A 25,804-nucleotide genomic window follows, 5' to 3' on the forward strand; every position below is an offset into this window, starting at 1 on the left:
ATCCAAACCATTCCACAAAATTGAAACACATGGAGCACTACCAAATTCCTCCTACGAAGCCACAATTACTCTTATACCTAAACCACACAAAGACCCAACAAAGAAAGAGAACTTCAGACCAATTTCCCTTATGAATAACGACGCAAAAATACTCAATAAAATTCTGGCAAACTGAATCCAAGAGCACATCAAAACAATCATCCACCATGATCAAGTAGGCTTCATCCCAGGCATGCGGGAATGGTTTAATATATGGAAAACCATCAATGTAATCCATTTTATAAACAAACTGAAAGAACAAAACCACATGATCATTTCATTAGATGCTGAGAAAGCATTTGACAAAATTCAACACCCCTTCATGATAAAAGTCCTGGAAAGAATAGGAATTCAAGGCCCATACCTAAACATAGTAAAAGCCATATACAGGAATCCAGTAGGTAACATTAAACTAAATGGAGAGAAACTTGAAGCAATCCCACTAAAATCGGTGACTAGACAAGGCTGCCCACTCTCTCCCTACTTATTCAATATAGTTCTTGAAGTTCTAGCCAGAGCAATCAGACAACAAAAGGAGATCAGGGATATACAGATAGGAAAAGAAGAAGTCAAAATATCACTATTTGCAGATGATGTGATAGTATACTTAAGTGATCCCAAAAGTTCCACCAGAGAACTACTAACCTGATAAAAACCTTCAGCAAAGTGGGTATAAAATTAACTCAAAAAAATCAGTAGCCTTCCTCTACATATAAGAGAAACAAGCTGAGAAAGAAATTAGGGAAACGACACCCTTCATAATAGTCCCAAATATTATAAAATACCTTGCTGTGACTTTAACCAAGCAAGTGAAAGATCTGTATGATAGATAAGAACTTCAAGCCTCTGGAGAAAGAATTTGAAAAAGACCTCAGAAGATGGAAAGATCTCCCATGCTCATGGATTGGCAGGATTAATATAGCAAAAATGGCCATTTTACCAAAAGCGATCTACAGATTCAATGCAATCCCCATCAAAATACCAATCCAATTCTTTAGAGGGGTAGACAGAACAATTTGCAAATTCATCTAGAATAACAAAAAACCCAGGTTAGCTAAAACTATCCTAAACAATAAAAGGACTTCAGGGGGAATCACTGTCCCTGAACTCAAGCAGTATTACAGAGCAATAGTGATAAAAACTGCATGGTATTGGTACAGAGACAGACAGATAGACCAGTGGAATAGAATTGAAGACCCAGAAATGAACCCACACACCTATGGGCACTTGAATTTTGACCAAGGAACCAAAACCATCCAATGGAAAAAAGATAGCATTTTTAACATATGGTGCTGGTTGTACTGGAGGTCAGCATGACAAAGAATGCAGGTCGATCCATGCTTATCACCCTGTACAAAGCTTTAATCCAAGTGGATCAAGGAACTCCACATCAAACCAGATACACTCAAACTAATAGAAGAAAAGGTGGGGAAGCATCTGGAACACATGGGCACTGGAGAAAATTTCTTGAACAAAACACCAATGGCTTATGCTCTAAGATCAAGAATCGACAAATGGGATCTCAAAAAACTGCAAAGGTTCTGTAAGACAAAGGACACTTTTGTTAGGAGAAAACGGCAACCAACAGATTGGGAAAAGATCTTTACCAATCCTACAATAGATAGAGGCCTTATATCCAAAATATACAAAGAACTCAAGACGTTAGACTTCAGGGAGACAAATAATCCTATTGAAAAATGGGGTTCAGAGCTGAACAAATAATTCAGAGCTGAGGAATGCCGAATGGCTGAGAAACACCTAAAGAAATGTTCAACATCTTTAGTCATAAGGGAAATGCAAATCAAAACGACCCTGAGATTTCACCTCACACCATTGACAATGACTAAGATCAAAAACTCAGGTGACAGCAAATGGTGGCGAGGATGTGGAGAAAGAGGAACACTCCTCCATTGTTGGTGGGATTGCAGACTGGTACAACCATCTCAAAATCAGTCTGGAGGTCCCTCAGAAAATTGGACAGTGAACTACCTGAGGACCCAGTTATACCTCTCTTTGGCATATACCGAAAAGATGACCCCACATATAACAAATACACGTACTCCACTATGTTCATAGCAGCCTTATTTATAATAGTCAGAAGCTGAAAAGAACCCTGATGCCCTTCAACAGACAAATGGATACAGAAGTTGTGGTACATCTACACAATGGAATACTACTCAGCTATCAAAAACAATGAAATTCAAATGGATGAAACTGGAAAATATCATCATGAATGAGGTAACCCAATCACAGGAAAACACACATGGTATCCACTCACTGATAAGTGGATATTGGCCCAAATGCTGGAATTACCCTAGATGCACAGAACACATGAAAATCAAGAAGGATGACCAAAATGTGAATGCTTTACTACTTCCTTAAATGCAAAACAAGAATACCCTTGGGAGGGAATAGAGAGGCAAAATTTAGAATGCAGGCAGAAGGAACACCCACTCAGAGTCTGCCCCACACGTGGCCCATACATATACAGCCACCAAACTAGATAAGATGGATGAAGCAAAGAAGTGCAGGCGGACAGGAACCGGATGTAGATCGTTCCTGAGACATGCAGCCAGAATATAGCAAATACAGAGGCGAATGCCATCATTAAATCACTGAACTGAGAACAGGACCCCTGTTGAAGGAATCAGGGAAAGGACTGGAAGAGCTTGAAGGGCCTTGCAACCCCATATGAACAACAATGCCAACGAACCAGAGCTTCCAGGGACTAAGCCACTACCCAAATACTAAACATGGACTGACTCTGGGTTCCAACCTCATACGTAGCAATGAATAGCCTAGTAAGAGCACCAGTGGAAGGGGAAGCCCTTGGTCCTGTCAAGACTGAACCCCCAGTGAACGTGATTGTTGGGGGGAGGGCAGTCATGGGGGGAGGATGGGGAAGGGAACACCCATAGAGAAGGAGAGGGTGAGGGGTTAGGGGGATGTTGGCGTGGAAACCAGGAAAGGGGATAACAATCGAAATGTAAATAAGAAATACCTAAGTTAATAAAGATGAAAAAAAAAAGTCCTCCATTAGTGGGCAGCATGGTTAGACACACCTGTAATACCTTCGCAGAAGAGGCCAAGACAAGAGAATCACAAGTTTTGGGCAGCTATAACAGTCAGTGTCAGTGGGTCCTGACTAGATGAAGAAACCTGTAAGTAGCATTCCTCCTCTGTGGTGTCTGCTTCAAGCTCCTGCCTTGAGTTCCTTCCTGAGCTTATCTTGATAGCAGAATTGTAAGATAAAAGAAATTTTTTTCTTCCCCAAGTTGCTTTTCACAGCAACAGAAAATAAACATGGAGAATATATATCCACATATATAGTTATACAGCTAGACACTATCTCAAAAACAGAAAAATAAAAATTGGTGGGCTGGCATGGGAGGCCATGTGTGGAGCATGTGCAAGTCTCTGGGTTCTATATCCAGCATTGCAAAAGAGAGGGAGGAAGGTGTAAGAGAAGAAAGGGGAGGGGAGGAGCTTGGGGAGAAAGACAGAGAAATCATTAGCATCTTATGCTGCTCAGGCTTCCAAAACCGAATACTACAGACTGGGTGGCTTAAACAACAGAAATGTGGCTTCTCATGTTTCTGAAGGCTGGAAAGCCCAAATGCATTGGCAGCACAGTCATTTTCAGAATGGATCCTCTTTCTGGCTTGCAGATGGCTTGCCTTCTCATTCTGTCATTACATGGCTGGGAGGACGCCAGCTCTCTGGTGTCTCTTCTTATGAGGGCAGGATCCCACCATGGCAGCCCTACCTTAGTGACTCCATCTGACCCAAATCATCTCTGCAAAGCCCGTCTATGAACATCACACCCTGGTGATGAGCAGAAGACAGAAGGCAACTTTCAGCCTATTGGAAAAGGGGTTTTGGAGTAAATTGCTGGGGCAAGAAGCAAGACAGCAATGAGTTCTGAGCTCTCCCAAGAAAGGAGAGAACAGAGATGAGTTGAGAGGGTTAGCAAGGAAAGGCTGGTGTTACAAGAGTTGCTTATGGGAAAGAAATGATCTCATGTTCAGTTTGCTTAGACATCATTCTTTTTTCCTTCTGGGATCCAAAGTATTCTACGTTCATATTCGTTTCCTATTTTCTATCCCATTATATAATCTCCCCAAGTCAAACTAAACATCTTTTAAAAGGCAGTCACAATACACAGAAGTGAAAAAGCACAGATTATAAAACAATGCCTGTGGTGTGCTGTTTAAAAGATTCAACAGAAAACATTTCAGAAGGAGATATACACAAAACGTTTGGTGTTTGCCCCTAGGATGTGGGATTTAGGATGCAGTCAGCAGGGATCAGTTAGGAAAACAAACTGTGCTAGAAGCTCAAGCAGACAGCATTGCATCCAGGCAGGTCTGTGCTTGCAATGCTGGTCGAAGAATAAGGATAAGACAGAGGTGAATGGGTGGTGGCCACCAAGAGCTGTCAGCCTTGTCACCCCAGCTCTGGTCTCTCTGTTGCTTCTGTTATATATCTGTTCAGAACTTTGTGTCTGGCTAATCAAGGCAAACCCTTGCATCTTCATATCTACTGCCATTATCATGGCCTGGTGGGGATGGTTAATGTCTCTACTTTCTCCTAGATCCATGTGGGCATATTTTATCACCAGACTGAAAGCAATCCAGGAAATACCAGAGAAAGGGGTCTGGAAAGTAGTCTTAGAGCCCAGAATCCCTTTGATTTTGAGGAAACAGAAAAAGAGCAGGGAATGGTAATTGGGCCAGAAGGCAGTCATTATAGTCTACACTTGATGACCGCTCAGTTACCATCAAATACGTCCTCTACATCAGTTAAATTTCTCAACCACAACAGCAACGGCATCATTAGCCTTCTGTAATTGTCCCTCTCATCAATGGAATGAGTTCATCTGCTCCTCAAGATGGGAGAAGCACTTTATATCAGCTACCATATCTACTGTCAGAGGACCTCCTGTAGCCAATGGCAGACATGACTAGACACTGTCAAACCTAGCCACCAAGTGACATGTTTCACTTCATATACAAGTAGCAGAAAATCAAGAGGAGAAACAAAATGTATGTATACAAAGCCAGAAAACGAAGTATACTTTAGCCACTGTTTCTACAACTGGTCATGAGGCTGGAAACTTCCTTTTTGTTTTTTTCCTACTAGGAAATCTGTTTCTTTTGGCTTGGCCGGTACCTCACTTTAGTCATAATTAATTCTTTCATTCTTACTTTTTTCAAGATTTACTTATTTTATGTATATATTTCCCTTTCATGTATGTATATACACCATATGGTATGTGCCTGGTGCCAATGGAAGTCATAGGAGATATCTGATCCCCCATACTGGAAGTAAAGGTGCTGTGAGTCACTATATAGGTTCTAAGAATTAAACTCATGTGGTCCTTAAGAGCAGCAAGTTTTCTTAGCTACCATCTCTCAAGCCCAGAATTAGTGTTTTCCCTAGTAAAGTATTTCAAAATCTTTATTCTTAAAAGGTCTGCCCCTCTATTGTCTTGCTCTAACCTATTAAGTTTAACTGTTAACAATTTCTAGCCAGTAGCCTAGCAAGTTCCAGGTTCCTAACACAATCCTAATTACCCACTGTGTCTCCCTCACCTGTCACTCCAGCCAATACAATAACTACTTTTCTTCCCTCTGTAATTCAATGGCATTCTAAGAAACATCAAATGCTAGTCTTTTCTGTCAAACAGCATAAAACCTAATTAGGACAAGGAATTTAATTCATTTTCTCTCACCTTGTTAAGACTTTTATGCAAATCTTTTTATCTCTTCCCTTATAGACCTTTATATAAATGTGTTAGTACGCTCCACCCAATAAAACATTTATTTAACTACACTTTGTCCCTTCCTGCATCTCCTTTGCCTTGAATCTTGTGAAACTAACCAATGTTGAAAGAGTATGAGGTCAGATCCCAGATGGTGGGGAAAAGACAGTCACCACCTACATTGGAATAGAATCAAGTACACTTCGTGTGCCCATGTGCTTTGCCCACCCAGTTTGGTTTCTGATACATCTTTCTTAAAAAGACTATTTCTCCTTTGTTCCCATGTTCCTTCGTGAGACACCAACAGCATGGATACTCCAAAGAGCCATGTGGTTGACTGTGGAACCCTTATCCTGTTCTCCATACCTGTACATTCCCTATAGACTTGTCATCTACGAGAGCGTGATGATGCAAGGATGAAAACCAACATTTTTGGTGTAGGTTTTTGAAAGGAGAACTCAGAGTTGTTTGAGGATGAAGACATAGACAGTCCTTCCACTTCCCCCCTCCCTCTTTATCCTTGGCTATCACAAAAAGGATACTACAAACAGGTGCAGGTTTTACCTTACCTTAGGTTATTGAAAAGTAGAGGATAAGGCTGGAGAAATGATAGCACAGCACTAAAGATCACCAGCTGTTCTTCCAGAGGCTAAGTTTGATTCCCAGCAACCATAAGGTGGCTTAACAACCATCGATACTGGGATCTAATGCCCTCTTCTGGCATGCAGGCATACATACAGATAAAGCATGAATATACATAAAATAAAATAAATAAATCTTAAAAAAAAAGAAGAGTAGAGGATTAGCTTCAGAGGCACTTTACTAATGTGACAACCAGCCCTCTACACCTGGGGCATGTCAAGGTAGTTAAGAATTCATCCACCATGTGTTGTTCCTGGGGTTGCCACAGCAACAGGGAGTAGAGGAAAAATACAGTTCCACGAGTGCTGGAGGCTGGGGCCCTGCCTTAGCCTCTGGAGTTCAGAGCCAGGAAGAACCCAGTCTTACTGGCCCACAGAACACATAACTAGGTAAGGAATCCCCTCAAGGAGGAGCTAGCTTATTTGCATAATGAAAACAGGTAGAAAGTAACATGACATCTGCACAGATGTGAACTTCCTTTAAATCAGAGATACTGACATGTCTTTATGGTCACATAGCTTACCATTTCCAAGTGAGTCAGTCTGGCTATTACATCAGTTTAAACATTTTGAGATAGAGCTGTTCCCTTGATAGGTGCTGCACTTTCACAACCGACCACACCCATTCACTGTCACCTTCTTGAGTTTTTAAACAGCAAACTCATTTTTAATAGAAATTGTCACTTTGCCAAATGTTCTCTGTTAGGCTCTTTGAAATCTACTATTATCATCTCTTTGGGCTAAAATTTTCTTGTAGCTCATGTATTTCTAACCCACAATCACTCTGTGGACCAGGATACAATTTTAAAACCTTAACGTTTTAAATTGGAACATGAAATTTATTGTGCGGCTCCAAGTCAATGTAAAATTTTCCATGATTTTGCCCAGAAAACAGATGCCTGTCAGCATTCTCACCAAGAAGCCCCATCATTACTGCGACTCTCAGAGTTGGAACAAAATGCATCCAAAGTTTCCTGAGCCAGAGCTTCTCCAGGGAGGACTCAAAGTAGCTGCCTCTGAGAGTCTTTTAATTATGGCTTATGCAAATGCTTCATGAAAAGAGCATCCCTTTTCCAGGAAGGAATGCACCGGGATGTTCCCTGTCCACCAGAGTGAGCTCCTCAGCAAGTCCCCTTGAGCCACAGGGCACAGGCAGAGAACTGAGCACTGCGTGCTGCAGACTAAGGAGCCAAATAGACCAATAAGCCAGGGAGGTGAACTCCCTGACAGGTATCTTCAAAGACTGATAACGAAGCAAAACTTGAATATTTTGGTTCCAACTCTACCTCCCCTCTCTTCGCTAACTCTTCTCCTTCAGTATTCCTTTTAACCTTGGTTTTGTACCAGTGAACTGATGGGTCAAGCCTTGCCTAAGGAATTTAGTAAGAGGATAAGTGTCTCCACTGATAAACTACTTGGGATAAGCAAAAAATACTAAAAGATTATCTAGAATCCTATATAATGCTTAGCCGTGAGCCACATTCATGAGGCTCAGAACCTCTAAGGGAGGTACAAAGTCTGGAGAGAATTTGGTGACCAAAGGAGGCAGGAAGGGCATCAGACTGTTGTCTGTCTCTAAGACTGAGAGACATTCACCTAGAACTTGCTAATAAAGCACTTTGCTTGACTGCTGATTCTATACCCTTAGCAGAAGTCCACCGTGTCTACCTTCTAGGATGGTTGTGAGGATCAGAATCAGAAGAGGATAACAGAGATCAAGGCATATGGCTCACATAGTGACTCACAGGGGCTCTTCAACTCCACCACAACCAAGGACCAGCACAGGTTAAATAGCAGCCATACCTGATGGTGGTACCTTGCAAGCGGTCTATCTTCTTGTTGAGTTCTGCAATGATGCTGTGGAGCTCTGTGATGCGCTCCTCATAGCGGAGTGTCGTGCGTTCCTGAACATCTTCATGCTCTCTCATGAGGTGTGACTGCTCACACTAGGGCCAAGAACAAAGAGGAGAAGACGGACATGTGGGTGTGTTGAGAATGATTTGGGTTTTGGAGAATGGTTCTGCATTTTATGGCTTCAATCCATCACTCTCAAAACTGGAGTGCCGACCCGCGGATCCCGGCCCGCAGCAGCTCTCTGCTCCCAGACCCGGTGAGAGAGAGACCCAACCGCCTGGTCAGGTGGGAACTCCTGAGGCTGCAGAGCAGAAGAGACCACCAACACTGCTCACCCCTGCCCACATCCCTGGCCCAAGAGGAAACTGTATAAGGCCTCTGGGCTCCCGTGGGGGAGCGGCAGGACCCCTGCCAGAGACACCGCCGGACCCTGAAGGAAACAGACCGGATAAACAGTTCTCTGCACCCAAATCCCGTGGGAGGGAGAGCTAAACCTTCAGAGAGGCAGACAAGCCTGGGAAACCAGAAGAGACTGCTCCCTGCACACACATCTCAGACGCCAGAGGAAAAAGCCAAAGACCATCTGGAACCCTGGTGCACTGAAGCTCCCGGAAGGGGCGGCACAGGTCTTCCTGGTTGCTGCCGCTGCAGAGAGCCCCTGGGCAGCACCCCACGAGCAAACTTGAGCCTCGGAACCACAGGTAAGACCAAATTTTCTGCTGCAAGAAAGCTGCCTGGTGAACTCAAGACACAGGCCCACAGGAACACCTGAAGACCTGTAGAGAGGAAAAACTACACGCCCGAAAGCAGAACACTCTGTCCCCATAACTGACTGAAAGAGAGGAAAACAGGTCTACAGCACTCCTGACACACAGGCTTATAGGACAGTCTAGCCACTGTCAGAAATAGCAGAACAAAGTAACACTAGAGATAATCTGATGGCAAGAGGCAAGCACAGGAACCCAAGCAACAGAAACCAAGACTACATGCCATCATCGGAGCCCAATTCTCCCACCAAAACAAACATGGAATATCCAAACACACCAGAAAAGCAAGATCTAGTTTCAAAATCATATTTGATCATGATGCTGGAGGACTTCAAGAAAGATATGAACACACTTAGGGAAGCACAAGAAAACATTAATAAACAAGTAAAAGCCTACAGAGAGGAATCGCAAAAATCCCTGAAAGAATTCCAGGAAAACACAATCAAACAGTTGAAGGAATTAAAAATGGAAATAGAAGCAATCAAGAAAGAACACATGGAAACAACCCTGGATATAGAAAACCAAAAGAAGAGACAAGGAGCTGTAGATACAAGCTTCACCAACAGAATACAAGAGATGGAAGAGAGAATCTCAGGAGCAGAAGATTCCATAGAAATCATTGACTCAACTGTCAAAGATAATGTAAAGCTGAAAAAGCTACTGGTCCAAAACATACAGGAAATCCAGGACTCAATGAGAAGATCAAACCTAAGGATAATAGGTATAGAAGAGAGTGAAGACTCCCAGCTCAAAGGACCAGTAAATATCTTCAACAAAATCATAGAAGAAAACTTCCCTAACCTAAAGAAAGAGGTGCCCATAAACATACAAGAAGCATACAGAACTAGAAATAGATTGGACCAGAAAAGAAAGTCCTCTCGTCACATAATAGTCAAAACACCAAATGCAGAAAATAAAGAAAGAATATTAAAAGCAGTAAGAGAAAAAGGTCAAGTAACATATAAAGGGAGACCTATCAGAATCACACCAGACTTCTCGCTAGAAACTATGAAGGCCAGAAGATCCTGGACTGATGTCATTCAGACCCTAAGAGAACACAAATGCCAGCCCAGGTTACTGTATCCAGCAAAACTCTCAATTAACATTGATGGAGAAACCAAGATATTCCATGACAAAACCAAATTTACACAATATCTTTCTACAAATCCAGCACTACAAAGGATAATAAATGGTAAAGCCCAACATAAGGAGGCAAGCTATACCCTAGAAGAAGCAAGAAACTAATCGTCTTGGCAACAAAACAAAGAGAATGAAAGCACACAAACATAACCTCACATACAAATATGAATATAACGGGAAGCAATAATCACTATTCCTTAATATCTCTCAATATCAATGGCCTCAACTCCCCAATAAAAAGACATAGATTAACAAACTGGATATGCAACGAGGACCCTGCATTCTGCTGCCTACAGGAAACACACCTCAGAGACAAAGACAGACACTACCTCAGAGTGAAAGGCTGGAAAACAACTTTCCAAGCAAATGGTCAGAAGAAGCAAGCTGGAGTAGCCATTCTAATATCAAATAAAATCAATTTCCAACTAAAAGTCATCAAAAAAGATAAGGAAGGACACTTCATATTCATCAAAGGAAAAATCAACCAAGATGAACTCTCAATCCTAAATATCTATGCCCCAAATACAAGGGCACCTACATACGTAAAAGAAACCTTACTAAAGCTCAAAACACACATTGCACCTCACACAATAATAGTGGGAGATTTCAACACCCCACTCTCATCAATGGACAGATCATGGAAACAGAAATTAAACAGTGATGTCGACAGACTAAGAGAAGTCATGAGCCAAATGGACTTAACGGATATTTATAGAACATTCTATCCTAAAGCAAAAGGATATACCTTCTTCTCAGCTCCTCATGGTACTTTCTCCAAAATTGACCATATAATTGGTCAAAAAACGGGCCTCAACAGGTACAGAAAGATAGAAATAATCCCATGCGTGCTATCGGACCACCACGGCCTAAAACTGGTCTTCAATAACAATAAGGGAAGAATGCCCACATATACGTGGAAATTGAACAATGCTCTACTAAATGATAACCTGGTCAAGGAAGAAATAAAGAAAGAAATTAAAAACTTTTTAGAATTTAATGAAAATGAAGATACAACATACTCAAACTTATGGGACACAATGAAAGCTGTGCTAAGAGGAAAACTCATAGCGCTGAGTGCCTGCAGAAAGAAACAGGAAAGAGCATATGTCAGCAGCTTGACAGCACACCTAAAAGCTCTAGAACAAAAAGAAGCAAATACACCCAGGAGGAGTAGAAGGCAGGAAATAATCAAACTCAGAGCTGAAATCAACCAAGTAGAAACAAAAAGGACCATAGAAAGAATCAACAGAACCAAAAGTTGGTTCTTTGAGAAAATCAACAAGATAGATAAACCCTTAGCCAGACTAACGAGAGGACACAGAGAGTGTGTCCAAATTAACAAAATCAGAAATGAAAAGGGAGACATAACTACAGATTCGGAGGAAATTCAAAAAATCATCACATCTTACTATAAAAACCTATATTCAACAAAATTTGAAAATCTTCAGGAAATGGACAATTTCCTAGACAGATACCAGGTATCGAAGTTAAATCAGGAACAGATAAACCAGTTAAACAACCCCATAACTCCTAAGGAAATAGAAGCAGTCATTAAAGGTCTCCCAACCAAAAAGAGCCCAGGTCCAGACGGGTTTAGTGCAGAATTCTATCAAACCTTCATAGAAGACCTCATACCAATATTATCCAAACTATTCCACAAAATTGAAACAGATGGAGCCCTACCGAATTCCTTCTACGAAGCCACAATTACTCTTATACCTAAACCACACAAAGACACAACAAAGAAAGAGAACTTCAAACCAATTTCCCTTATGAATATCGACGCAAAAATACTCAATAAAATTCTAGCAAACCGAATTCAAGAGCACATCAAAACAATCATCCACCATGATCAAGTAGGCTTCATCCCAGGCATGCAGGGATGGTTTAATATACGGAAAACCATCAACGTGATCCATTATATAAACAAACTGAAAGAACAGAACCACATGATCATTTGATTAGATGCTGAGAAAGCATTTGACAAAATTCAACACCCCTTCATGATAAAAGTCCTGGAAAGAATAGGAATTCAAGGCCCATACCTAAACATAGAAAAAGCCATATACAGCAAACCAGTTGCTAACATTAAACTAAATGGAGAGAAACTTGAAGCAATCCGACTAAAATCAGGGACTAGACAAGGCTGCCCACTCTCTCCCTACTTATTCAATATAGTTCTTGAAGTTCTAGCCAGAGCAATCAGACAACAAAAGGAGATCAAAAGGATACAGATCGGAAAAGAAGAGGTCAAAATATCACTATTTGCAGATGACATGATAGTATATTTAAGTGATCCCAAAAGTTCCACCAGAGAACTACTAAAGCTGATAAACAACTTCAGCAAAGTGGCTGGGTATAAAATTAACTCAAATAAATCAGTTGCCTTCCTCTATACAAAAGAGAAACAAGCCGAGAAAGAAATTAGGGAAACGACACCCTTCATAATATACCCAAATAATATAAAGTACCTCGGTGTGACTTTAACCAAGCAAGTAAAAGATCTGTACAATAAGAACTTCAAGACACTGAGGAAAGAAATTGAAGAAGACCTCAGAAGATGGAAAGATCTCCCATGCTCATGGATTGGCAGGATTAATATAGTAAAAATGGCCATTTTACCAAAAGCAATCTACAGATTCAATGCAATCCCCATCAAAATACCAATCCAATTCTTCAAAGAGTTAGACAGAACAATTTGCAAATTCATCTGGAATAACAAAAAACCCAGGATAGCTAAAGCTATCCTCAACAATAAAAGGACTTCAGGGGGAATCACTATCCCTGAACTCAAGCAGTATTACAGAGCAATAGTGATAAAAACTGCATGGTATTGGTACAGAGACAGACAGATAGACCAATGGAATAGAATTGAAGACCCAGAAATGAACCCACACACCTATGGTCACTTGATTTTTGACAAAGGAGCCAAAACCATCCAATGGAAAAAAGATAGCATTTTCAGCAAATGGTGCTGGTTCAACTGGAGGGCAACATGTAGAAGAATGCAGATCGATCCATGCTTATCACCCTGTACAAAGCTTAAGTCCAAGTGGATCAAGGACCTCCACATCAAACCAGACACACTCAAACTAATAGAAGAAAAACTAGGGAAGCATCTCAAACACATGGGCACTGGAAAAAATTTCCTGAACAAAACACCAATGGCTTATGCTCTAAGATCAAGAATCAACAAATGGGATCTCATAAAACTGCAAAGCTTCTGTAAGGCAAAGGACACTGTGGTTAGGACAAAACGGCAACCAACAGATTGGGAAAAGATCTTCACCAATCCTACAACAGATAGAGGCCTTATATCCAAAATATACAAAGAACTCAAGAAGTTAGACCGCAGGGAAACAAATAACCCTATTAAAAAATGGGGTTCAGAGCTAAACAAAGAATTCACAGCTGAGGAATGCCGAATGGCTGAGAAACACCTAAAGAAATGTTCAACATCTTTAGTCATAAGGGAAATGCAAATCAAAACAACCCTGAGATTTCACCTCACACCAGTGCGATTGGCTAAGATCAAAAACTCAGGTGACAGCAGATGCTGGCGAGGATGCGGAGAAAGAGGAACACTCCTCCATTGTTGGTGGGATTGCAGACTGGTAAAACCATTCTGGAAATCAGTCTGGAGGTTCCTCAGAAAATTGGACATTGAACTGCCTGAGGATCCAGCTATACCTCTCTTGGGCATATACCCAAAAGATGCCTCAACATATAAAAGAGACACGTGCTCCACTATGTTCATCGCAGCCTTATTTATAATAGCCAGAAAATGGAAAGAACCCAGATGCCCTTCAACAGAGGAATGGATACAGAAAATGTGGTACATCTACACAATGGAATATTACTCAGCTATCAAAAACAACGAGTTTATGAAATTCGTAGGCAAATGGTTGGAACTGGAAAATATCATCCTGAGTGAGCTAACCCAATCACAGAAAGACATACATGGTATGCACTCATTGATAAGTGGCTATTAGCCCAAATGCTTGAATTACCCTAGATCCCTAGAACAAACGAAACTCAAGACGGATGATCAAAATGTGAATGCTTCACTCCTTCTTTAAATGAGGCAAAAGAATACCCTTGGCAGGGATGGGAGAGGCAAAGATTAAAACAGAGACTTAAGGAACACCCATTCAGAGCCTGCCCCACATGTGGCCCATACATATACAGCCACCCAATTAGACAAGATGGATGAAGCAAAGAAGTGCAGACCGACAGGAGCCGGATGTAGATCGCTCCTGAGAGACACAGCCAGAATACAGCAAATATAGAGGCGAATGCCAGCAGCAAACCACTGAACTGAGAATAGGTCCCCTATTGAAGGAATCAGAGAAAGAACTGGAAGAGCTTGAAGGGGCTCGAGACCCCAAAAGTACAACAATGCCAAGCAACCAGAGCTTCCAGGGACTAAGCCACTACCTAAAGACTATACATGGACTGACCCTGGACTCTGACCCCATAGGTAGCAATGAATATCCTAGTAAGAGCACCAGTGGAAGGGGAAGCCCTGGGTCCTGCTAAGACTGAACCCCCAGTGAACTAGTCTATGGGGGGAGGGCGGCAATGGGGGGAGGGTTGGGAGGGGAACACCCATAAGGAAGGGGAGGGGGGAGGGGGATGTTTGCCCGGAAACCGGGAAAGGGAATGACACTCGAAATGTATATAAGAAATACTCAAGTTAATAATAAAAAAAAAAAAAAAAAAAAACTGGAGTGCCCAGGGGTGGAGAGATGGCTCAGATGGCTCAGAGAGCACCCGACTACTCTTCCAGAGGTCCTGAGTTCAATTCCCAGCAACCACATGGTGGCTCACAACCATCTGTAAAGAGATCCGATGCCCTCTTCTGGTGTAAATGAAGACAGCAACAGTGTACTTATATATAATAAATGAATAAATCTTAAAAAAAACAAAAACAAAAAACTGGAGTGCCCAAACAAAAACAGGAACTTGCTCTAACCCCAAACTAACCCTTGTAGCTCCAATGCCTTGGGAGGATATACTAGGCTTTCTCTTCCTAACACTTCTCCCGTCCCTTCCACCCTCTGCAGAGTCACTGCTTGCTCCTAACCAAAAAATGGGCAGGAGTTCATCAGATTAGTTCATAGATTCTGAATCTTGAGTGAATGCCCCCAAGTAATGCACGTAAGTTTGCATAAAGCTGAGTTATCCACAGCCTCAAAGAGCTGTCCGTTACTTTCTTCCACCACTTTGTTCCATTTTTTGACAGTATTTTTCAATCAAAACCACTAAGTGATAGAATGGGTGTTCTGCTTGGGGTAGGGGTCTAGTTCATGCTATCCAATATCCTCTTCTTCCATACTGTAAACTCCCAGAAGGCAGACATTAGATATTCCATTATTTATCCCTAGCCATCGCCCGCACCCTGGTGGCATATGGCTCAGCTCACTGTGGATGATCTAGAAGTGTTGTCAGATGAGGAAATGGTGACATGTCAGAGCCATGAAGGCTGCTTTATAGAAATAATGACAAAAAAGTGCCCGAAGCTTCCCCATGCCTATGCATTGATGGGGCAAGAATCACTGCATACTATGAAAACATTTTTGCAGAGGAAATTTAAACCAGGAGGAATCTATCCACCATCATTTCTTTCTGCCCTCCTCAATTCTCCTTAGGCAGTAGCAGATGATCATTTACAGAACAATAAAACATCTTAGGTGATGGAACAAGTGGTCTAGGTCTGGCCTTATCTGCTACACTCGGTGGTTATTAATTTCCTGTCCTGCAGGGAAATTTTAATTTCACTTTCAACAAGGTTTTCTGAATGCCAAGAGCCATATGCGATCTCCAGCCAGCTCTGCAGGTGGGTGTTTTCAAGCCATGTGGCAGGAAAAGGTTAAGGCTTCTTACCTACTCCCTCATAGACCCTACCTTCTATGTTCCCAATGATATCACCAACAGCCGGAACCTGGGGATCCTCTGAGCTCTTGAAACAAGATTAGGGCAGGCAAGGTTTTTTGACTGCTCCATCATAAGCTTCATAGGATTCATTCTTTATGAAGGACACTGATGTGAACCACTGTGTTCAACTATAGTCTCAACACCAAAGAACGCCCACTCAAACTCAAACTGAGAATCAGGGGATCCAGAGAGGTGAGGATGAGCATGGAACAAAGGTCACTTTTAAAGGGCTGGGGATACGGGTTTAGTGCAGAATTCTATCAGACCTTCATAGAAGACCTCATACCAATATTATCCAAACTATTCCACAAAATTGAAACAGATGGAGCACTACCGAATTCCTTCTATGAAGCCACAATTACTCTTACGCCTAAACCACACAAAGACCCAACAAAGAAAGAGAACTTCAGGCCAATTTCCCTTAAGAATATCAACGCAAAAATACTCAATAAAATTCTGGCAAACCGAATCCAAGAGCACATCAAAACAATCATCCACCACGATCAAGTAGGCTTCATCCCAGGCATGCAGGGATGGTTTAATATACGGAAAACCAACAACATTATCCAATATATAAACAAACTGAAAGATAAAAACCACACGATCATTTCATTAGATGCTGAGAAAGCATTTGACAAAATTCAACACCCCTTCATGATAAAAGTCCTGGAGAGAATAGGAATTCAAGGCCCATACCTAAACATAGTAAAAGCCATATAAAGCAAATCAGTTGCTAACATTAAACTAAATGGAGAGAAACTTGAAGCAATCCGACTAAAATCAGGGACTAGATAAGGCTGCCCACTCTCTCTCTACTCATTCAATATACTTCTTGAAGTTCTAGCCAGAGCAATCAGACAACAAAAGGAGGTCAAGGGGATACAGATCGGAAAAGAAGAAGTCAAAATATCACTATTTGCAGATGATATGATAGTATACTTAAGTGATCCCAAAAGTTCCACCAGAGAACTACTAAAGCTGATAAACAACTTCAGCAAAGTGGCTGGGTATAAAATTAACTCAAATAATCAGGAGTCTTCCTCTACACAAAAGAGAAACAAACTGAGAAAGAAATTAGGGAAATGACACCCTTCATAATAGACCCAAATAATATAAAGTACCTCGGTGTGACTTTAACCAAGCAAGTAAAAGATCTGTACAATAAGAACTTCAAGACTCTGAAGAAAGAAGTTGAAGAAGACCTCAGAAGATGGAAAGATCTCCCATGCTCATGCATTGGCAGGATTAATATAGTAAAAATGTCCATTTTCCCAAAAGCGATCTACAGATTCAATGCAATTCCCATCAAAATACCAATCCATTTCTTCAAAGAGTTAGAACAATTTGCAAATTCATCAAGAATAACAAAAAACCCAGGATACCTAAAACTATCCTAAACAATAAAAGGACTTCAGGGGGAATCACTATCCCTGAACTCAAGCAGTATTACAGAGCAATAGTGATAAAAACTGCATGGTATTGGTACAGAGACAGAGAGGTAGACCAATGGAACAGAACTGAAGACCCAGAAATGAACCCACACACCTATGGGCACTTGATTTTTGACAAAAGAGCCAAAACCATCAAATGGAAAAAAGATAGCATTTTCAGCAAATGGTGCTGGTTCAACTGGAGGTCAGCATGAAGAAGAATGCAGATCGATCCATGCTTATCACCCTGTACAAAGCTTAGGTCCAAGTGGATCAAGGACCTCCACATCAAACCAGACACACTCAAACTAATAGAAGAAAAACTAGGGAAGCATCTCAAACACATGGGCACTGGAGAAAATTTCCTGAACAAAACACCAATGGCTTATTCTCTAAGATCAAGAATGGACAAATGGGATCTCATAAAACTGCAAAGCTTCTGTAAGGCAAAGGACACTGTGGTTAGGACAAAACGGCAACCAACAGATTGGGAAAAGATCTTTACCACTCCTACAACAGATAGAGGCCTTAGATCCAAAATATACAAAGAACTCAAGAAGTTAGACCGCAGGGAGACAAATAACTCTATTAAAAAATGGGGTTCAGAGCTGAACAAAGAGTTCACAGCTGAGGAATGCCGAATGGCTGAGAAACACATAAAGAAATGTTCAACATCTTTAGTCATAAGGGAAATGCAAATCAAAACAACCCTGAGATTTCACCTCACACCAGTGAGAATGGCTAAGATCAAAAACTCAGGTGACAGCAAATGCTGGCGAGGATGTGGAGAAAGAGGAACACTCCTCCATTGTTGGTGGGATTGCAGACTGGTACAATCATCTCGAAATCAGTCCAGAGGTTCCTCAGAAAATTGGACATTGAACTGCCTGAGGATCCAGCTATATCTCTCCTGGGCATATACCCAAAAGATGCCCCAACACATAAAAAAGACACGTGCTCCACAATGTTCATAGCAGCCTTATTTATAATAGCCAGAAGCTGGAAAGAACCCAGATGCCCTTCAACAGAGGAATGGATACAGAAAATATGGTACATCTACACAATGGAATATTACTCAGCTATCAAAAACAATGATTTTATGAAATTTGTAGGCAAATGTTTGGAACCTGAAAATATCATCCTGAGTGAGGTAACCCAATCACAGAAAAACACACATGGTATGCACTCATTGATAAGTGGCTATTAGCCCAAATGCTTGAATTACCCTAGATGCCTAGAACACATGAAACTCAAGACGGATGATCAAAATGTGAATGTTTCACTCCCTCTTTAAAAGGGGAGCAAGAATACCCTTGGCAGGGAATAGAGAGGCAAAGATTAAAACAGACACAGAAGGAACACCCATTCAGAGTCTGCCCCACATGTGGCCCATACATATACAGCCACCCAATTAGACAAGATGGATGAAGCAAAGAAGTGCAGGCCGACAGGAGCCAGATGTAGATCTCTCCTGAGAGACACAACCAGAATACAGCAAATACAGAGGCGAATGCCAGCAGCAAACCACTGAACTGAGAACGGGACCCCCCGTTGAAGGAATCAGAGAAAGAACTGGAAAGCTTGAAGGGGCTCGAGACCCCATATGAACAACAATGCCAAGCAACCAGAGCTTCCAGGGACTAAGCCACTATCTAAAGAGTATACATGGACTGACCCTGGACTCTGACCTCATAGGTAGCATTGAATATCCTAGTAAGATCACCAGTGTAAGGGGAAGCCCTGGGTCCTGCTAAGTCTGAACCCCCAGTGAACGTGATTGTTGGGGTGAGGGCGGCAATGGGGGGAGGATGGGGAGGGGAATACCCATAAAGAAGGGGAGGCGGAGGGGTTAGGGGGATGTTGGCCCATAAACCGTGAAAGGGAATAACACTCGAAATGTAAATAAGGAATACTCAAGTTAATAAAAAAAAAGAAAAGAAAAATAAATAAATATATAAAGGGCTGGGGATACAGCTCAGTAGCACAGCTTATGTGTAGTAAAGGTGAGGTCCTGTGTTTAATCCCAAACACCAAAGAAAGCCACATCTATGTGGAAGCCTCACCTAAAAGAGGAACCCTGTTTCATGCATTTCAGGACCTCACCCATGATCCGCTAATCTTTGGGAGAAGTTCACAAAATGTCAGTCTGTTAAAACTCCCTTGGGTTACCAAATAAACAGACCCTCTCTTTCTCTGAAACATCTAAGGGTAGAATCTGTTCCCCCTCTGTTCCCAAGGGGCATCTATGAGCTCTTGCTGCTGGTCTTTATTCCCACCCCCGAATAGTGTGTGTGTTCTATTCATACACCTACAGAGTGCATGCTTTTGTGTGATCGAACTGGAAAGACTGGCAGAATAATGCCAGTCTCTGCTTTGTACTTTGCCATGGTCACGCTGGCTTTCAATACCCAGTTTGCTAGATCATTTTCTGTGGGATGCTTCTCATAGGAGCTTCCTGAGCTTCCATCATCCCTCCCCCATTCTTCCTTGTCTTCAATCTCTATGGGACTAGGTCATTGTCACCACCAAGCCAGTCAAGAAATTGCAGAACCCCACCATGAAGGAAGAGGTTCAGTGCTTAGACTTAAAAGCCAGGGTGAGACAGCACAGGCATCCTTGTGGACTGCTCTGGCCTACTCTAAATGAAGATCCTGTTTCAGAGATACCAGATGGAGAAGGGGAGGGTGACATGTGGTGCTGAACCACCTTTGCCCAGGCTTCCAGCTGAAACGTCTGCCTGGAGGGGAGTGCAGGAACAAGAGACTACAGGGAGCCTGAACTCCATCAGGCACAACACTTGCAGCTAACAGGAGGGAAGTCAGGGGGAAACAACATTCTTAGCAGAGGGCAAAGATGTTTGGCTCACATCCCTACATTTTCCCACAAGTATGATTTTTTTTGAAAGTACTAGGAAGTCTCTCTGATTTAGTGTTTCCCTTAACAAATGTCAGACATCTCTGGATTGCCCCAAATGTCTAAGAGACTACCTAGTGTCACGGGGGAAGGATCTATGACAAGCACTTTGAAGGGAGCTGTGGTCACTATCATCAAATGGACTAACAGAATCCTGGGGTTTTGGAGAATAAGAAACATGGACTTAAGTCAGTGGTGAGAATATGTGGGCAATGTGGGTTCCACCTCTGGAAAGTGTTTACATCCAGGCATCGGCAGCATCTCATAGACTGTTAAGGCACTTACTCATTCATGATAATCTGTAGTGAATGACCACAAGTGACAAGGCAGAAATGCAGTCTCAGTTTGTTTATCTCCGATTTTGTTTATCTTTTTTATTTTAACCTAGCCAAGAGTCTATTGTAGCTGTCAGGAACCATCTCTTTGTTTTGAGGGTCCTTTGTGTATTCTTGGGCTCCATTTCATTTATTTCTGCTTTGACCTTGACGTCTTTTCTTCTAATTTTGAGTTCAGCTTGTTCTAGGTTTTTTAAACATCCTGATATACAGTGATGGCTTGGTTATTTTGTTTTATTTTTTTGTCCTTTTTGTGAGATTTCTCTTTTTAAAAATATAGGCCTAAATTGTCATAAGCATCCTGCTTAATATTGGTTTTGTTATGTCCTAAAAGCTTTGGTATATTACATCATTAATTACATTTGTTTGGAAAACATTTCAAATGGACTTTCTAAGTTTCTAGTTACCCATGTGCAATGTTTATGATGATGAAAGATCTAAAAGATCTGCCAGGTTTTAATAAATCCATGCACACAATCCTGTTTTAAATGGTGTCTCTGTCTCTCCCACAGTCAGTGAGGCTCCACCTGGAAGATAAACAGCCAGCAGGGCCTTCACAGCACTTGATATTGCTCTTTCTTTGCGGGAATGGACCTGTACTTTTCTTCTTCCTCGAAGCTAATATAGGCCCTGTAATCTGTTCTGACCAATGAGATGAGCAATTACATGCCTTTTTGTATTGGGAACTCTTGTAGGACTTATCACATGTCCTTCTCCTGGTCATGGTCAGTAGTAACTGCAGAGGATAGAAGCTCAATGAACTTGGGTGCCCAGGTGAGGTGTAGCAAGCATGGGTGTGCATTCGTCCACCCCACACACACTCCACACACACTGCCACACCCCTGCACCTTTCCATGAGCTCCTAGTAAGATATTTGATATCTAGAATTGCTTGCTATTACTGCCTAATATCCTGACTGATCAAATCATTTTGTACATGGGAAAACAGACTCAACCTGAAGTGACTGTTTTATTGATTGTAACCCTGATCACAGTCACAAACTGCTAAAACAAATAAGCAAACAACAAAACGACAAGAGCAAACCAACAACAAAAAAAAAATGTCTAATTCTGTTTGAGTCATCTGGGAACTGAATCCATAATCTCCCTCCTTCACCTCTCCCCGCTTCTTCAGGGCCACAATAAACACCAGGAAATTTTATACCCAATAGTACCAGACAGGAGCTAGAAGATGTAGACATCTCCATCTTTATCCTTAAAGAGGACAGAAGCACCCAAGTTCACACAGTGTGAATCTGGGTAACGCTGGCTTCTGTTAGCAGCTCCCCCTACCTGTCAATCATTTTGTGATGATTTACCAGGTACCAGGAAGGAATAACAAGAGTTTTTCTCATGGGACCCTTACCAACTGGTTATTATTATTTTCTTTGCCTTACCATATGCAAATGTCTGCTACATTTCCAATGAAAAAAGCAAGAAATAGCTTGAAACTACGTCCCTCTGCTTTTCTGTGTGTTACTGCAGTAATTGCATTCTGGGCTCTCTCTCCACCGATTCTAAGTTCAATTTCTGACTGATGCTACCAGAAAACCAAAGCCAGAGACCATGTGGCTGCAGTGGCTTGCCTCAATGTTTCTAGAGGTCAATGTCACTGGGAATCTAGATTTTCCCTATAGCCACAGGCTTTGAGCTTGTGGTTAAATACCAGAGTGCTTTGTTTTTCCTGGATTTCTATCTGCTATGTAATATATGTACCTGATCCACATTTCTAAACTTTAACCTTGTCATGTTGAGGGAGGAATAGAAGTCCATGTGCTGGGGTTGCCAATGCACAATAATGTTTAATAAAAACAAACATGGGGCCAGTAAGAAGGCGCAAAAGGTGAAGGTGCTTGTGGGTAAGCCGCAGGACTTGCATTCCATGTCTTGGAGCCACACTATGGAAGGAGAGAACCAAGTCCTGTAAGTTGTCCTCTGGCCTTCACAGGTACACTGTGGCATGTGTGCGCACCAACATATATGCATCAGATATAAACAAAAATATGATAAAAATTAAGTAAAAACAAAGCAACAGCATCATTTCAACTGCTAAGGAAAAAACCTTCTAGACACATCTCTGCTAGTGATTCAATCCCAAATCAAGCCTAGAGCCACCCTTGAGCCAGCCCTGCCTGGGCATATGAGACCCACTGGAAAAGCCTGAGCAGTGTGGTGACACTGACGAGCTTTACCATTTTGTTAATGATCTTTGCTGGGTTTTACCTTACCCCACTGAGGCCAATGATCTCTAATCATTGCATTTGTCTCAGCTGTCAAACTTAAGAGCTGGCTTCTTGAAAAATACAACACTGCCATTAATGTGTTAACCCCTCTGCCTTCCTGGAAAAGGGGTCAGCACCTCTCCCTTTGAAATATGGCAGGATGAGACGATACTTTCTCAGGGTCACACTGGGCTCGTCACAACTCATAGTACTTAGGGTAAGCCAATTCTGATTCCACAGTCCTCCTTAGAAGAAAGCAAGCTGGGGAAAGGGAGACAAAGGCACACGCCATGGAGAAGCACAGAGCTGGAGTGGTCATTATGTTACCACAGAATGCTATTCACAAACAAGAAAGAACAGAGGTGCTAACAAAGAAAACGCCTGCAAAGTGCTTCATCTCAGAAAAAAGATGTTTTCTTTCTTAAAAGCCAGGGTATGACAACTCAGGGGGCTTGCTTTAGGGTGATAGAGAACTTCAAAACAGGAAGCATCTTGTCGCACCACTGCTTTGAATGGGGACACATGTGCAAGCAAGCACAGGTCTGTGCAGGGGCTCAATGGCAAAGTTAGGGATGTGACCCTTGTATTACACTTGTTGCACAGCAAAGTAGCAGAAAACCAATCCTGTCTTTCCCATCTCGTTGGCTGCTTACACAGTTCTTCACTTCCATCCTAGGGCTATTTGTAAAATTCTATTTAGGATGGATTGCACAGTCCTAACATGGGAAGTCTATTGTTATTCAACCAATTCCTGTGTTATCAATAATTATCGAACGGATGCTGGATTTCTTCTGGGGATCTCCAGTGAAGGTAACCACCATTTACCATCTACAATTTTGTTTAATCATTATCCTATAGTATTCGGAGATGGTAAAACTTTCTCCAGCCACAGAAGAAACTTCGTGTGCATTTGCTCTCCCAGAAGCCAGGATAGCTTCAAGCACACATCATTTACCAAAACGCATAACAAGAGAGCAGGGCACAGTCAGCTCGTTGCATTTATCCTATCTAGACTAAATTCATCTTCATGAGGGAATCAGAATAGCTAGCCTGACATTTTCTCATGCTCTCTTTCCCAGATCTTAGAGTTTTTATTTTCTTGTTTCGTTTTGTAATTCCAAAGGCATCTCTCTAGTGAAGTGTGCACAAGGTGATTTTTAAGACTGGTGCACAAAGGCAAATACAAGTTGGTGACTTTCGAGCGTGATTGGTATCATCGGGTAAGAACAGCCATCAAAAGCTATTATGTGAGACTGCTTACACCCAAATAAGCCCCCAGGATCCGAGCAAAGTTTTCTATTATCTTTTACTGTCCCCTGGAAAAATGGTGTTGTCTTCGCACACACCAATCCCAATAAATATCATAATGGTCATGCTTTAAGGTTCAATAGTGAGAAGGGTAAGGTGGGGAGGAAAGAAAAATGGCACGCACAGTGGGGGGGCGGGGTGGGGGAAGCCGGGCAGCCACCTTACCAGTAATAACTGCCAACAGTGGTGGGCTTTGGATAAGTGCAAGTCACAGAGCAGCTTTTAAATACCATTTTACTGTTTTGGAATCTACAGTGCTATAGATCTAGCTCTTTCTCTTTACCAGAACGTAATCTGATTCTGGTTCATCAAGGCTGGTTACTGACTATATAATGCTATTACTTGTGTTTGTTCTTTCACAATCAATCATCTGAGTTTAAAAAAAACAAACAAACAACAACAGACCCCCAAACTGTCACGCAGAGAATCCTGCAGCATGGAAAGAGAACTATCGGCCGTGCTCAGCAGTTCATATGACCTTGGGTTGGAGCAGGGTCATCTGCCTGGCTGCCTGTCAAATGTGAAGGTAGCTGACTGAGCATAAGGCCACTCTCCCTTAGCCTTCCACCAGATTCAAGACATCTTTACTGTGAGACAGGAGAGCTTCCTAACATTTTCCAAAACCTTCTAGAATGGTGTCTGCAACAAAACTGAAAATGGTTTCCTTTTTCTCTAGTTGTACATGTTTTCTTCGGCTCCTCCTTCCTGACTATGGAAGTGATATAATAGTGAGAGGATGATAGGATGTACTTGGGAGTAGCCATGTAAAGTCAGGCATGATGGTACTGGCCTGTAATCCCAGGATCCGAGACACTGAGGCAAGAGGACTGACTCATGTTGGAGATACTCTTGAGTTATTAAGCATCACCTGCCTTAGAGACAAGTAAGCAACTCACTACCACAGTGTGCCACTGACAAGCTTCTTCCCTTGGATGGGTGAGGACTGAAGCTGGGGATTTGTGAAAGCCAGATGGTCCACCTCTGAGGGTCAACACAGACCTTTCTGCAATCTTTTGAGACAGAGGCTCCTTGGGTTGTTCAGTTTGACCTTGAGCTCTTCCCGTTGCTCAAGCAGACTCAGCACTTGTAATTCTCCTAGATCACCTTCATAATCCCCAGCTCCTTAGTCTAAGGGGGTTGGGGGTGTAGAGATGGCTCAGCAAGTACACATGCAGATTACTGTCACAAAGGAGCCCAGTTTGATCTAATAAGTTTTTCACTCATTAGACTCAATCTTGACCCTGAGTCTGCCAACACTGACACCACTGAGATCTACCAGGGGTGCTGGTTCATTCGCACCTGCTGGTATCTGGTTTTCTAAGTTCAAGTTCTTTGAATTGCACTGCACAAATACATGCTCAGTTCTTTCATAAAATGTGGTGATTCAGAGTGGTTTTTGTGTTTTGGTTTTTTTTATTTATTATTTTTTACATTTTTTGCTTATTCACTTTACAT

The 25,804-nt window shown here is 42.0% G+C and overlaps 1 protein-coding gene across 12 annotated transcripts in view; it reads right to left on the reverse strand.

Annotated features, from left to right (window-relative positions):
* The window catches only part of Mcc (MCC regulator of WNT signaling pathway), a 474,765-nt gene that overhangs the window by 100,079 nt on the left and 348,882 nt on the right, over window positions 1-25,804 (reverse strand). For all 12 annotated transcript variants that reach the window (XM_039096842.2, XM_039096845.2, XM_039096844.2 and 9 more), the window contains one exon: window positions 8,248-8,390. In XM_039096842.2, coding sequence (XP_038952770.1) covers window positions 8,248-8,390 — 143 coding nt within the window. The remainder of the gene's footprint in view (window positions 1-8,247; window positions 8,391-25,804) is intronic.

Source organism: Rattus norvegicus, chromosome 18 (assembly GCF_036323735.1).
Source record: "Rattus norvegicus strain BN/NHsdMcwi chromosome 18, GRCr8, whole genome shotgun sequence".
NCBI lineage: Eukaryota > Metazoa > Chordata > Mammalia > Rodentia > Muridae > Rattus > Rattus norvegicus.